This window comes from Sorex araneus, chromosome X (genome assembly GCF_027595985.1).
Source record: "Sorex araneus isolate mSorAra2 chromosome X, mSorAra2.pri, whole genome shotgun sequence".
Classification (NCBI taxonomy): Eukaryota; Metazoa; Chordata; class Mammalia; order Eulipotyphla; family Soricidae; genus Sorex; species Sorex araneus.
Window position 1 is genome coordinate 51,226,319 of NC_073313.1, and position 14,904 is coordinate 51,241,222.

General features: G+C 43.4%; 1 protein-coding gene across 1 annotated transcript in view; it reads left to right on the forward strand.

Moving 5' to 3' along the window:
* The window catches only part of GLOD5 (glyoxalase domain containing 5), a 32,617-nt gene extending 30,029 nt beyond the window's left edge, over window positions 1-2,588 (forward strand). The window contains exon 6 of the mRNA XM_004612925.1: window positions 2,460-2,588. Coding sequence (XP_004612982.1) covers window positions 2,460-2,588 — 129 coding nt within the window. The remainder of the gene's footprint in view (window positions 1-2,459) is intronic.
* The last annotated feature ends 12,316 nt before the right edge of the window (window positions 2,589-14,904 follow it).

The following is a 14,904-nucleotide window of genomic DNA, read 5'->3' on the forward strand; positions in this document are numbered from 1 at the left end:
CGTTTTGTCACATCCCGATATTGCCTGTACACAGTTGTGACTCAGGATATTTTCTGGTATCATTTTTCTTTTTATTTGGTGGGGGACTTAGGGGCACACCTGGCTGTACTCAGGGCTTACTCCTAGCTCTGGGCTCAGGGATCATTCCTGGTGTTAGGGGACAATATGTTATGCCAGGATCAAGGTCAGATTGGCCACATGCAAGACCTCACCCACTGCATTATTACTCCAGCCCTGATATCATTTTTCATGTAAGCAAATATATTTGCTTTTCATGGCACTGGACACCAAACACAGGGCCTTACACAGATGAGGAGTCATGCATCTTACCAGTGTATCACATCGCTCACACTTAAACCAACGTATTTAAAAATAAAGTTTAGTTACAGAGAGATTGTAAAAGGGGTTAAGATGATTTCTTTGCATAGGGCTGGCTGGGTTTGAATTTCCAATGCTGCATGTGGTCCCTCAAGCATAGCCAGAGGTTGCTCTGAGTACAGAGCCAGGAATAATCCTTGAGCACTGCTGGGTGTGGCCACAGTGCTCTCCAAATTAAAAAAAAATAAAGGAAATCTTACATCATCCTTGTACAAAAATGTATACCTGAATTATTTTTTACATAAATACATTTATGTGGTATTCAACCAAGTGAAAGTCCCATTCTATCTTGGCACAAAGAGAAGATAACTGTAATAACAAACAGCTATAAAAGTATCGCATTGTCATCAGATTCTACCCACTTCCGTTTGCTGAACTCTCTGGGCCTGACATTACAAAGGAAGAGTTGTCACGTGATTAAGGAGCTCCTAACCACTAGTTTCTTAGCATGCACCAGAGATATTCTTCTTGGTATAATCCTGAAGACTGATGGAACATTGAAGAGGAAATCATTTCTGATTGGCTTCTAGTTGGTGTGCTTGTAAGACTTCAAACGATTTCAAGTGAAGATGCATCAGTTGTCCCTGTGGGAAATAGGCTGAGGCCAAGAATATATTCTCTATAAATATCCTGGATTCCTTCCTTACCCAGCATCAAAAAAGGTTTGATCGGAAGTAGAGAAAGTAAAACAATGGAGTTAAAAGTTCACACTTTGGGGATTGGAGTGATAGTATAATGGGTAGAGCACTTGCCTTGCATGCCAATGACCTGGGTTGGATCCCAGGCACCCCTTATGGGTCCCCAAGCTCTAGAGGGCACTCTCCTGAGTGTAGAGCCAGGGATAAACCCTGAGCATCACCAGGTATGGCCCCCAAACAAAACAAAACGAAACAAAACAAAACAAAACAAAAAAAAGAGTTAAGACTTTGGTCCAGACTGTTTGGATTTGAATTTTAGCTCTTCCTCTTTCTAGATAGCCCTAAGGACTAAGTATCATGCCCATGTTACAGATGTGGAAACAAGGGTATTGAGTAATTGTTTTTTTTTTGTTTTTTGGGTCACACCCGGCAATGCACAGGGGTTACCTCCTGGCTCTGCACTCAGGAGTCACTCCTGACGGTGCTCAGGGGACCATATGGAACGCTGGGAATCAAACCCAGGTCGGCCGCGTGCAAGGCAAACGCCCTACCCGCTGTGCTATTGCTCCAGCCCTGAGTAATTGTTTTTTTTGCCTAAGGCCAAAGTTTGTCTTAGTTACAAGTGTGTGATTATGCGACAGTTATAGACTTCTTAGATGTTTTCTCTTCCCAAATAGAAGACATTTAAGTCCACAGAGATAGTACACAGGAAAAAGAGATTGCCTTGCATGTAACTGACCTGGGATTGATCTCCAGCACTGCACATGGTCCCCCAGCATTGCCAGGAGTAAGCCCTGAGCATCAGTGGATGTGACCCAAAAGCCAAAACAAACAAAAAAACCCCAAATGAGTCATAGTCATTTCATATATCATCCTTCACACTCATCTTGGTTCTGATTTGTTTTATTGTTTTAGTTTTGGAGCCACACCTGGTTGTTTTTAGGGTTTACTCTTGGCTCTGTGCTCAGGGCTTATCACTGACAGGGGCTCAGGGGAATGTTTGTGGTGCTGGGGATAGAACCTTGGTCTATTCTACATGCAAGTCAAGTGCCTTATCCACTGTACTATCTCCCCAGCCCCAGTTTAAGCTGTTTTCTCTAGCAAGGAGAGGAAAATGGTAGATGAGATCCAAAAGACATGGGGGAGGGTGCTATACTTAAGTGAAATTTTCATAGAAAATGGAATAGCAGCTGTTGCATGTTTACAACAAAACTCTTTAAAATAAAGCAAGCCCTACCCACTGAATGCTGCAAAGAACAGAACCATGTCAATCACAAATGGTGGCTTGAGGAGCACATAATTTTGTTTCTAAGCATCTGCTAGATAATAAAATCAATTCATGTATTTGAGAAAAAAAGAGCTACACAGTATCTTCTAGGAATTTAGTTACAGGCTCCTCCACAGCCTATGATGAATAATCTCTGTTTTCTCTTTCCCCTTCAGGCTTGTGATGTCCCCATTGAGGAGGGCCCTGTCCCTAGAACAGGGACAAAAGGGCCCATTATGTCCATCTACTTCCGGGACCCAGATGGAAATTTGATTGAGGTGTCCAACTATATATCCTGTGACTGAAGCTGGTGCCCCTCCATTCTGTACCCTGGGATGTCACCCTTTTTCTTCTCTTCTGCAAACCCTAACCCAGAACCAGAGGCCTCTGAGAACTGGGCACTTAAGTAGGCATTTCACACATTCTTGTGGGGGCACCTAAAAGTGTTTGATTCTCCCTCAGACATCTCCACATCCACTATTCCAGCTGCCCCAAAAATAAATTACTGGGTTACCAAGAGTACATTCTTTATTATTATTGACTCTGCACTTTATATCTGCTTTTGAGACCACAGTGTGAGGTCTCAGAGAGCTTTGGGAGTCAGGCACCAGGGTTTCACATTTTTGTGGACCAAATGCAGTTTCACTGAACCCCAAGCTCTTTCTGGTTCTTATAGAAGCTTTTAGGGCCAGCCAAGATAACACTGCCTTTGCTTGGCACACCTTAGCTGATTTCACCTACAGGGTACATGGCATTTCTGCTCTTTGGATCTGGTAGGCCTGGCTTTGTCAACTCCTGACAGAGCAGACAGGACAAAGACCAATCTCTATTCTGCTACCATTGTATCATTCACTCAGCTAACTAAGAAACATATAGTGAGCATCTCCTGTGTCTTTCGTCCTCTTCTAGGCATTGGAAAGACAGTGTTGAACAGAAGAAATAAACATATGTATGTTTGGGAACCTGCCATTCTAGTAGGATAGATAGAAAATAAATACAATTAAGGAAGCTATGAAGTAGATGAGAGGATGCAGATAAAAATGATTGGGGCAGTTCCCCTCTTTCTATCCCTGTGTGTGTTTGTGTGTCTGTGAGAGAGAGAAAGAGAGGGAGAGATGGAGAGAAATGAGGAAGTCAGAAAAAGTCACACAGAATCAACATGGAAAGTATCATGTTACGTGAAATAAGTCAGAAAGAGTGAGGCAGACATAGAAAGATCACACTTATCCGTGGAATATAAAGTAAGTGAATGAGAGACTAACACCCAAGAGTAGAAATGAGGACCAGGAGGTCTGCTCCTCGCTTTGGAAACCGGCCTCACATGCTGGGGGAAAAGACAGCTCAGTTAGAGAAGGGAACACCAAGTAAAGGATGTTGGGAGGACCCATTCGGGTTGAAAGATGTGTGCTGAAACTAGACTATAAGCCGAACATGACGGCACAATGGCCACATACCTTCCTTATTGCAAACTACAACATCCAAAAGAGAGAGACCAAAAGGGAATGCTCTGCTGCAGAAGCGGGGTGGGATGGTGGGGGATGGGGTGGGGGTGGTGGGAGGAATACAGGGAGTATTGGTGGAGGAGAATGAGCACTGGTGGAGGGATGGGTAAACGATCATTGTATGACTGAAATACAAACACAAAAGTTCGTAAGTTTTGATTTGCATCTCCCTGATGACTAGCGATGTGGAGCATTTTTTCATGTGACTTTTGGCCATCTGTATTTCTTTTTTGAGGAAACTTCTGTTCATTTCTTCTCATGGAGAGTATCATGCTAAGTGAAATGAGTCAGAAAGAGAGGGACAGACATAGAAGGACTGCACTCATTTGTGGAGTATAGAATAACATCACATGAGGCTGACACCCAAGGACAGTAGATACAAGGGCCAGGAGGATTGCCCCATAGCTGTAAGACTGCTTCATGAGCAGAGGGGAGAAGGCAGATGGAATAGAGAAGGGATCACTAAGAAAATGATGGCTGGAGGAATCAGTCTGGATGGGAGATGCGTGCCGAAAGTAGATAATGGACCAAACATAATGACCTCTCAGTGTCTGTGTTGCGAGCCATAATGCCCAAAAGTAGAGAGTATGGGGAATATTGCCTGCCATGGATGCAGGGGGAGGGTGGGAAAGGGGGGTATACTGGGGATATTGGTGGGGGAGAATGTGCACTGGTGGAGGGATGGGTGTTTGATCATTGTGTGATTGTAACCTAAACATGAACGCTTGTAACTATCTCACAGTGATTCAATAATTTTTTTTTTTTGCTTTTTGGGTCACACCCGGCGATGCACAGAGGTCACTCCTGGTTCTACACTCAGGAATTACTCCTGGCGGTGCTCAGGGGACCATATGGGATGCTGGGATTCGAACCCGGGTCGGCCGCCGCGTGCAAGGCAAACGCCCTACCCGCTGTGCTATCACTCCAGCCCCTCAATAATTTTTTTTAAAAAGTTCGTAAGTTTGTAACTACTGTACCTCACGGTGATTCACTAATAATTTTTTTTTTAAAAAGAAAGAAAAAGCCACACAGAGGAGACCATGGAGCACAGACCTGAAGAGAGGAAGGGAAGAGTTGTACTGGAATCTGGTGGGAAAGCTCATCAGGCAGAGGCAAACCATACCAATGAGGCTGATGTGTGGCATGCAGTGGATGAAAATGGGAGAGGCAGCAGGTACAGACTGTGGAGGGGACTCTGGCTTGCCCTGTAAGTAAGTCATGGAAGAGGAGGGTCCTGAGTGGAAGAAGGCCAAGATCAGACAGACACTCCTGAGGAAACTACTGTGGACAGATAGAAGCAGAGGAGTAGCGGGGGAGGGGGTCACTGGAGCTGACAAGGCAAGTGATCAAAGTACATTGTTTCTGCAGGTATTTTGGAGACATGCTGGATGAGTTGACCCAGATAGAAAATTTCAACTAGGGAAGAGGTCAGAGCCTAGTAAATTAGAGTTTTGGAACCAAAGGAGTCACAAGTCTTGAACTAGACACAAGAGGGGAAGAGTATGGTGTCCTAACAAGAGTGTGTGATGGACGATGGAGCCTTTCTGAGAAGCTCTGATGATAAGAGAGCCTTTAGTCTGCAGTATCCACTCTATGCAGCCTCTCAGCCATGCCCTATGAGTAAACCACCAGGAATTCCCAAAAATGCTTGGGAAAGAGGATATGAGCTTCTATAAGTGAAAGGTTTGGTCAAGTTTTCTAGAAGATTTCCTGCTTGTTTTATTTTTATGCTTTTTAAAATGGTTTATATTACTTTATTTAATTTTTTACTGTGGTTTACAATACTGTTAATAATGTTTTCTCAGTCACCTAATTTCAACATCCATCACGAGTGTATCCCTTCCCCTCTCCAAGGACCCTACCAACTGTCCCTCTCAACGCCCCCCTGGCCAACTCAATTGTGTGGATCAGTTCCCCTGTTATGTTACCTTTAGACCTTTGTTGCTACCTTGCTGTGTATTTTTAAGTTCCACACATGGGACAGATCATTATGTATCTATCCTTTTCCTTCTTATTGATTTAATTCAGCATGATACCCTCTAGCTCCATCCATGTCACTACGAATTATTTTTAAAAGAACTTGTCTTGGGGGGCCAGAGCGATAGCACAGCGGGTAGGGCATTTGCCTTGCACGCGGCCGACCCGGGTTGGATCCCCGGCATCCCATATGGTCCCCCAAGCACCGCCAGGAGTAATTCCTGAGTGCAAAGCCAGGAGTAACCCCTGAGCATCGCAGGTGTGACCCAAAAAGCAAAAAAAAAAAAAGGACTTGTCTTGGGCTGGAGAGATAATATAAGGATTAAGGTATTTGCCTTGCATGCAACAAACTGGTTTGATCCCTAGCACACCTTAAGTTCCCTAAAGCCCCACCAGGAATGATCCTTGAGTGTAAAGCAAGGAGTAAGCACTGAGCATTGCTGGGTGTAGCTCCCAAACTCCAAGCAAGGAGATGATAAAAATAAAAGCACTTTTCCTGTGCCCATAATTATATTCCAAAAGGTAGATTATTTGTGTAAAGAAGGAAAAGGAGTCAGGAAGGAAGAGAGGGTGTAAGGGAAGAAAAAAAGAGAGGCAGGCGGCAGCCAATGGAAGTATGACTAAAGAAGCAGACAAGTGAGGAGATGGATGAGTAGTGAATGGACAGGGAGATGGACTGATAGTCCTGCCTCTGGAGGAAGTTTTTCAAATGTGTGTATAGAGAGAATATGTTTGTAAATTGAAGATTTCCTGTTATAGAAAAAACCCTAAAAATAGCCCCAAATACCCACCAAGAGATGCATGTTCAAATTGTCATTCCATGAATGCCTCTCAATGATAGAAGGGAATTGATTTTAAAAGCAGAGATTTTTAAAAAATTAAAAGGCATAATTAATCTGCTATGAAAATCAGTCAAAGACATAGGAAAAAGAGAAAGCTACAGAATAATTTTTCAGGGGTTGTATAGATAGCTTGCCTTGAACGTGGCCAATAGGAATTTAATCCCCGGCACATTATAGGATCCTCTGAGCACCTCCAGGAATGTTCCCTGAGCAAAAAGCCAGGAGTAAGTTCTGAGCACTGCCAGGTGTGGCCCAAAACAACAACAACAACAGCAACAACATCCCAATACCTCATAGAGATGTATAAAAAATCAATCTTTCCTTCTTCCTATCTTTCTTTATTTCTTCCTATCTATCTTTCTTTCTTCCTATCTATCTTTCTTTCTTCCTATCTATCTTTCTTTCTTCCTATGTTTCTTTCTTTCTTTCTTTCTTTCTTTCTTTCTTTCTTTCTTTCTTTCTTTCTTTCTTTCTTTCTTTCTTTCTTTCTTTCTTTCTTTCTTTCTTTCTTTCTTTCTTTTTTCTCTCAATTTCTTTTTCCCTTTCTTCCTTTATTCCTTTTCTTCTTTCTTTCCTTTCTTGGACCATACCTGCTACGGCTCGGGTTTACTTGTGGCTTTGTGATCAGGGATCACTCCAGTGATGAAGTGACCATATGTGCTGCTGGAGATGGAATCTGGGTCAATAGCATGCAATGCAAGTACCTTAATCCCTGCACTGTCTTGTCTGGCCACTAGATACAAAAAATTACCAAAAACTAGTAAATAACATTAAGCCACATATAAAAGGATTAGGGCCAAGGACATGGTGTAAATAGCAAGTGTTAATCCTTGGTACTATATGCATTCCCAGAATTGCCCTGTGAGTACTTCCCATACCCTTGCAAAAAAAAAATTTTTTTTTGCTTTTTGGGTCACACCCACGATGCACAGGGGTTACTACTGGCTCTGCACTCAGGAATCACCCCTGGCGGTGCTCAGGGGACCATATGGGATGCCGGGATTCGAACCTGGGTCGGTCGCGTGCAAGGCAAACGCCCTACCCGCTGTGCTATCACTCCAGCCCCCTCCCTTGCAAAAATTTAAAAAAATAAAGTATTATACACCATCTTAAGGGGGATTTATCTCATGAATGCAAGACTGGTTGAACATACAAAAATAAAATACGAAATAAAAGTTTAGGGCAAAAGTCATACATTTTCTTTATAGATTCAGGAAAATATTTTGAAAAAATTCAATGCTCTTTCATAATTAAAAAATCATTCATAAACTGGAATAGAAGAACTTCCTTAAGCTGATAAAGGGCATCTATATAATACCTCGCTTCATATTTACTGGTAAAGTACTGAAAACTTTACCACAAAGAGCAAGACCAAGACAAGGATGTCTCCACTCATTGCTACCAGTCAACATTGCATCAGAGACTCTAGCCAAGATAATTAGACAAGGAAAAGAAATTCAATGTTGAAGAAAAGAAGTAGAATGAGCTGTTTGCAGATGACATGATCTTCCACACAGCCAACCTTTTCTTGTGTATGTGTAGAGAGGGCAGTTGGGACCACATCTCATGGTGTTTAAGGGCTTTCTCTGGTTTTGTGCACAGGGGTCACTCAGGGGACCACATACAGTGCCGGGGATTGAACTGGAGTCAATGGTATGAAAGACAAGTGCTTTAACCCCTCTACTATCTTGCCATCCCTCACACAGTCAATCTTAAGAAACCAACAACAAACTACTCTCTCTCTCTCTCTCTCTCTCTCTCTCTATTTTTCAGCACTACCAGGGTACAAGATCATTCAAAAATTAAATCATATTTTATACACTAACAATGGACAATCCAAAAATGCAATTAAGAAAGCAATTTCAGGGGCTAAATTGCTAGTACTGAGGGTAGGGCGCTTGCCTTGCAGATGGCCCACCCAGGTTCAATCTCCAACATCCCATATGGTCTCCCAAGCACCACTAAGAGTAATTTCTGAGTGCAGAGCCAGGAGTTCAGAGACAGAAGACCTGTGAGCATAACCAAATGTAACCCCAAAATGTTTTTGGAGTTTGGGCACTTTTAAAACTTTTTAAAGAAAGAAATTTCATTTACAATAGTATCTAGTATCTGAAAGAATAAAATACCGGAATACAAAGAGAGAACTCCAGGTTGGTCAGTGCATGGGAGTAGGTGGATGGAAGGTAACATAGGACCATGGGTAGGATGGTCTTGGGCACTTTTGTGGCAGAGTGAGGTAACTTTACACTATAAATGTCAAAAACATAAATACATTTTCTTAACAACACTAAATAACAATGACATTTTCTTAACAATATATTATAAAAATGAGTAAAATTTTGAATATGCTAAGCACATTCAGAAGGTCCCTAGCTTTATCCCCAACACCATATGGTCCCCCAAGCACCATTAGAAGTCACTTCCTGTCATAGGGCCAGGTGTGTCCCATAAGCAAACAAACAAAAATGGAGCCATAGAGATAGCACAGGAATAAGGCATTTTTTGAATGCAGCTGAACCAAGTTTGAGCCCAGCAACACATAGGATCTCCCAAGCACCCCTTAGCACCTTTGACCCTAGCAAACATAGGGTCCTCTTAACACCAGGAGTTACCCCAGAGCACAGAGTCAAAGAAAGTCCCAAGCACCGCTGGGTTTTGCCTCAAAACAAAAAGGAAAGAAAATAGATTCAAATAGTAATAAACTTGACAAACAATAACCAAAGCTTGCATTAAATTTCAAGACTGAAAAATTATTTTTAAAACGTTGAAAGAAATTAAGACCAAGAGAAAGATATATAATACAAGAGTTTAGACACTTGTCTTGTACACAGCTGCTCCCAGTTTGATTCTGGCACCCTAAATATTCCCCCAAGCACCTCCAGGAGTGATCCCTGAGCACATAACCATGACTACGCCCCGAGTACAGACCATTGTGGTCCTAAAACAAACAAACAAATTAATAAAAAAGACATATGGAGGCTGTCGAGATAGAACCATGGGCGGGTGCTTGCCTTGCACATGGCTAACCCAGGTTCAATCTTTGGTAACCCTTATGGGTCCCCCGAGCCCTGCCAGGAGTGATCTTTCAATGCAGACAGGAGTAAGCCCTGAGCACTGCTGGGTGTGGCTCCCAAAACAAACAAATGAAAATAGGGAAAGGAAAAGAGAGTACAGTGCATAAGGTGTGTGCCTTTCATGTGGCCAACCCGAATTCTAGACCTAGCACACCATATAGTTCCCTTAGCCCCAACAGGAGTGCTCCCTGTGTACAGGACCAGGAGTAAACTCTGAGCACTCCTAGCTGTGGCCTCCCAAACAAACAAAAAGCAAACCCAAACAAACAAAATATTCAAAACCAAAATGGAACACCTATTTCACATCATACCAAAAATGAACCCAAGGTGAATCAAAGACATAAATGTAAGATAGCTAAATATAGCTAAAACTATAAAACTTATTTTTAATTTGTTTTTGGTTGGGGGACCACACCCTGCAGTGCTCAGAGCTTATTTCTGGCTCTGTACTCAAAGGTCACTCCTGGTGGGACTTTGGGTGACTGCATAAGGTGCTGAAGAAAGAACCCGGTCTGTCATGTGCAAGGCATGAGCCCAATGCTATACTGTCTCTCCAGTTCCACTATAAAACTTTTATAAGGGAACATAGGCATATATCTTCATGCTCTTGGATTTAGCAATGGTTTCTTAAATATGACTCCTAATAACTAAGCAACTAAAAGACAATAGAGAAAGTGTAATTCATTGAAATGAAATGTTTGGGGAACCCAGGAATAGTTCAGTAGAAGAGCATATACCTTGAAGGCACAAGACCAAAAATTCAATCCCTAGCACCATTCCATATGCTGAATGTAATCCAAGCTGCACTGCCATTTATCATCCCTGGTACAGTAACAAAAAGGATGTAATCTCCAGCGACTGAAGCTACATGTGTGAGCACCATAACTAAATGGAAGGCAAAGGAAGTGGAAAAAAGGAGCAGTTTCTGTACTTCAAAGGGCTCCCTTTCCAAACAAAGAAAAGACAACCCACAAATAAAATGATAGCAAATCACATATCTATAAGTCTGGTATCCAGAATCTAGAAGAACTCTTTTTGTTGTTGTTGTTTTTGCTTTTTGGGTCACACCCGGCGAGGCACAGGGATTACTCCTGGCTTTGCACTCAGGAATTACTCCTGGCGGTGCTCAGGGGACCATATGTGATGCTGGGAATTGAACCCGGGTCGGCCGCGTGCAAGGCAAATGCCCTACTTGCTGTGTTATCGCTCTAGCCCTGGAAGAACACTTTTTACCCAACAATAAAGACAGTTCAAGAAATAATGAGCCAAGGATTCGAATGGATATTTCTCTAAAGAAGATATACAAATGGACAGTAATACATGAAAAGATGCATAACCTTCTTAGTCATTAAGGAAATGCAAATCAAATCCGAAAAAGGAGATGCCCCATTAGTCCCACTAGGATGATAGAATAAAACAGCAATTCAATATTAGGTGTTGGAAAGGGTAGGGATAGATGGGAACTCTGATACAACTTCTGTGAAGTTGTATCAGACTTCATGGGTCCTCAAAAAGTTAGATGTAGAATCAGCGAGATGGTACAGGGGATAAGGCACTTGCCTTGCTTATGACCAACCCAGGTTCAATCCCTAGCACCACAACATCCCCTGAACACTTCCAGGAACAACCATTAGGCACAGAGCCAGGAATAGTACCTGAGAGCCATTGGGTGTGACCCACCCCACATCCCCCACAAAAAATTAAATCTAGTTTCATCATAGCACCCTGCAATTCTCTTCTTAGATATATGTCTAAGTGAAACAAAAAGTTAGGCCCACAGAAAAAATTTTACATGAATGTTTATAGCACAACTATTCATGATAGCCAAAAAGTGTTCATTAATCAGGGCCAGAGAGACTGTACTGGGCTTAAGGCACTTGCTTTGCACGTGGTTAACCCTGGTTTGATCTGTGGTATCATGTAGGGTCTCCTGAGCCCACCAGGGGTGACTCTTGATTATAGAGCCAGAGACAAGGTGTGGCCCCAAAACCAAAAGATGAAAAAAAAGCAATCAATAAACTACTGAATTAGGGAGAAAGCTGGATGGATACCATATTGTGCTGTATGAAGAAGGACATACTGTGTGGTTTCATTGGGATAAAGTTCAAGAACAGGCCCCCAAATTCAAGTAATATAGATTGTTTGTGGACATCTACTAATAAAGTCATGGAATAAAGAAGGTGAGCAAGTTCTAGGTCATAGAAGGAATGAGGGAAATGGAAGGGCTACAAAAATTACAACTGTATCTTTAATATCACATTTTTTTTGTTTGGCTTTTGCGCCGAACCTAGTAGTGCTGTGTGTGTGGAGGGAGAGGCTTCTCCTGTGTCTGTGCCAGGGGTAATTTTCTGCAGTGCTCAAGAGAAAGAGCACACTGGGTTCTTTCTTGTGGTGCCAGGGAAAAAACCTTGCCTCCCACATACAAAGCTTATTTATTTAGCCCTTGGTAGTCATCTCCGGGCCCCTGAAATATATTGTTTCTTTATAAAAGACTCAGAAAAATAAGAAAAAATCGGGTTGGAGAGTAAAGTGGGTAAGACCCTTGCCTTCCATATGGTCGACCTGGATCCAATCCCTGGCATCCCATATGGTCCCCAGAGCCCACCAGGAGTGATTTCTGAGCACAGAGCCAGGAGTAAACACTGAGCACCACGTGGCGTGACCCAAAAAACAAAAATAAAACATAAATAAGGCAAAACAATGTTTTACAAAAGCTTAGTTATCTTTATATTTTCATACACACAATGGTTCAAAGACAATATTTCCAGGTCTTTGGGATTTTGCGTTGACATTCTTGCTGTTTCTCTCCGGGTTGTAGAACAAAGAAGGGGGGGGAGCTCTTTCCTGCCTGGAGGCCTCCAAGTCTGAAAGAGGCAAATGACATGTAATCCAGAACCTCAAAAGATGCCAGGAGAGAGGGAGCTCATCCAGAAGGTTTCTGGAAAGAGTTTCACATGGAAGCCTGACAGAGAGGACACTTGGCTGGACATGCCACCCCCACCCCAACCCCCGCCTTCATTGGTTCCCCCCAAAAAGCTGGCCTGGCCTTGCCGATTCCCTTATCTGCCCACACCCAGCTGCGTTTCTGCTGGCTGAACTGTCGCCGCAGACATGTGCGCCCGCGCCCCTTCCATGCGGATGGGGGAGGGAATGGGTTGAGGTCGGGACCCGAGAGCTTCAGAGTTTCGGGCTCTTGATGAATGCAGGATTCAGAGGTCCCCATTCCCCACCCTTGGCTTCCCTTTAGCACCCTTTCCCAACTCAGGCAGAAAGACATGGGCTGTGTATCCAAGAGTCAAACAGTGGCCTGAAACACACGTCTTATTTCTTTGTTTGGTTTTTGGTCTTTTGGTCCACACCTGGCTATGCTCAGGGCTTACTCCTGGCTCCACACTCAGGCACCACTCCTGGTGGACTTGGAGGGACCCTATGGGGTGTGGGGCACTGAACCTAAGTAGGTCTCGAGCAAGGAAAGCACCCGGTTCACTGCCCCATAAGACACACATCCACATGTCTTACCTGCTCTTCCCAACTGGCTCAGGGTTTGATTGGTGGGAGGGGACTTCTTTTCCTCATCCACATTGCCAATGCTGCTCCTGATCATCAGGATGATGAAGAAGGGCACCGATCTCATTTAGGGTGTGCTGGGCAGGCCCTATGAAGAGTGATGAAATTCCGCGTGGGTGCTAACCATTGGACCCATTTTTCAGGCAAAGAAATGGGTTGAGTTGACTTGCCCAGGAAGAATGCAGGAAATCAGAGTCACTACTGAAACACAGACCCAGGACCATGGGTGACCATCCTCCTTGCTCTGGGTCACTCCAAGACTGGGCTTCTACTCACACCACCAAGCCCACCTCCACACACATGTGGAACAATGGGTCTGGCCAGCCCTTGGCCAGGGACCTGAGCTTGCTGGGCTGACTATGCTGCCGTTCCATTAGTGCCAGAAAGAGCGTTCGTGTCTGAGTTTGCATTCATGTTATTGCTGTTTGTAGGGTGACTATTCAATTGAGAACAAGTACTAATAATAATAGCCTTGGGGCCACAGAGATAGTACAGTGGGTAGGGCATTTGATCCTAGGCATTCCATATGGTCTTCTGAGACTGTCAGGAGTGATCTCTGAGGACAGAGCCAGGAGTAAACCCTGAGCAACACCAGGTACAGCACCCTCCTGACCAAAAAATAATAATGGCCTTCAATTTGTGTCAGTGCTACTAGTAACACGAGTCTTTGAATTACTATCAACTTTAGAAATAATAGGAGATTATTCAGAGCTGGTACCTTAGATTAAAATTCATGAGCATTGGTCTCAGCCTATAAATAAGTAAGTAGTAATATTCAAAATCCATTTGTTCAGGTGAAACATTCAACAATTCATCCTTATATTTAGTAGATACTCAGTATAAAAACAAGACAAATGTTTATTGAGATTCTATATTTGAGTGAGTCCGAATTATTTATTTTTATTTTAATTTTTGGGTGACCATACCTGGCAGTGCTTGAGGCTTACTGCTGGCTCTTCCCTCAGGGATGACTCCTGACAGGGCTCAAGGAACCATATAGGATGCTGGGTATCAAACTTGGCTTGGCCACATGCAAGGCAACATCGTGCCTGCTGTCCTATATCTCTGGTCCCTATTTATTTTATTTTTTAAATTATTAATGATCAATTTATCCAAGGCCACCCATCAGTTCCAGAGAAGATGTCCTGAAACTCTTGCCACTTAAATCAGAGCAATCTTTTCCTGACAAGGCTCAGCGAAGGCCATGGCATCCAGCAAGAGCTTAAAACATTCAAAGTGGTGGCCTTGTTCTTGTTCCTCCTTCAACCTCCAAGATACCCTGCAAAATTTCCAATTTCTCTCGACACTGAGGCTCAGAGTGGGGGTGGGAAGAGGGTAAACATGAACAAAACTTACTGGCTCAGGGCTTCCTCCTGACCTTTGGCAATTGGTAAGTCTCAGTCTTCACATCTGTAGAATGGATTGGCAAGAGTACTGGGACTGTGTACTCTTATGGTCTGCCCTTTGGGTACCCAAAGTGGGTACCTACTGGGTGCACATGTAGTTCTCAGGCCAGGCCAGACCCAGGTCTGTCTCACTTTGTCTCTGTTATTTGGTAAGACTGGGAAGGAATATGAGGACTGAGGTGCAGAGTTGCAGCAACTGCGGGGACCCTCTCAACCCATGTAGAGGGGAGCTCCAGACCACCTAGACCATGCC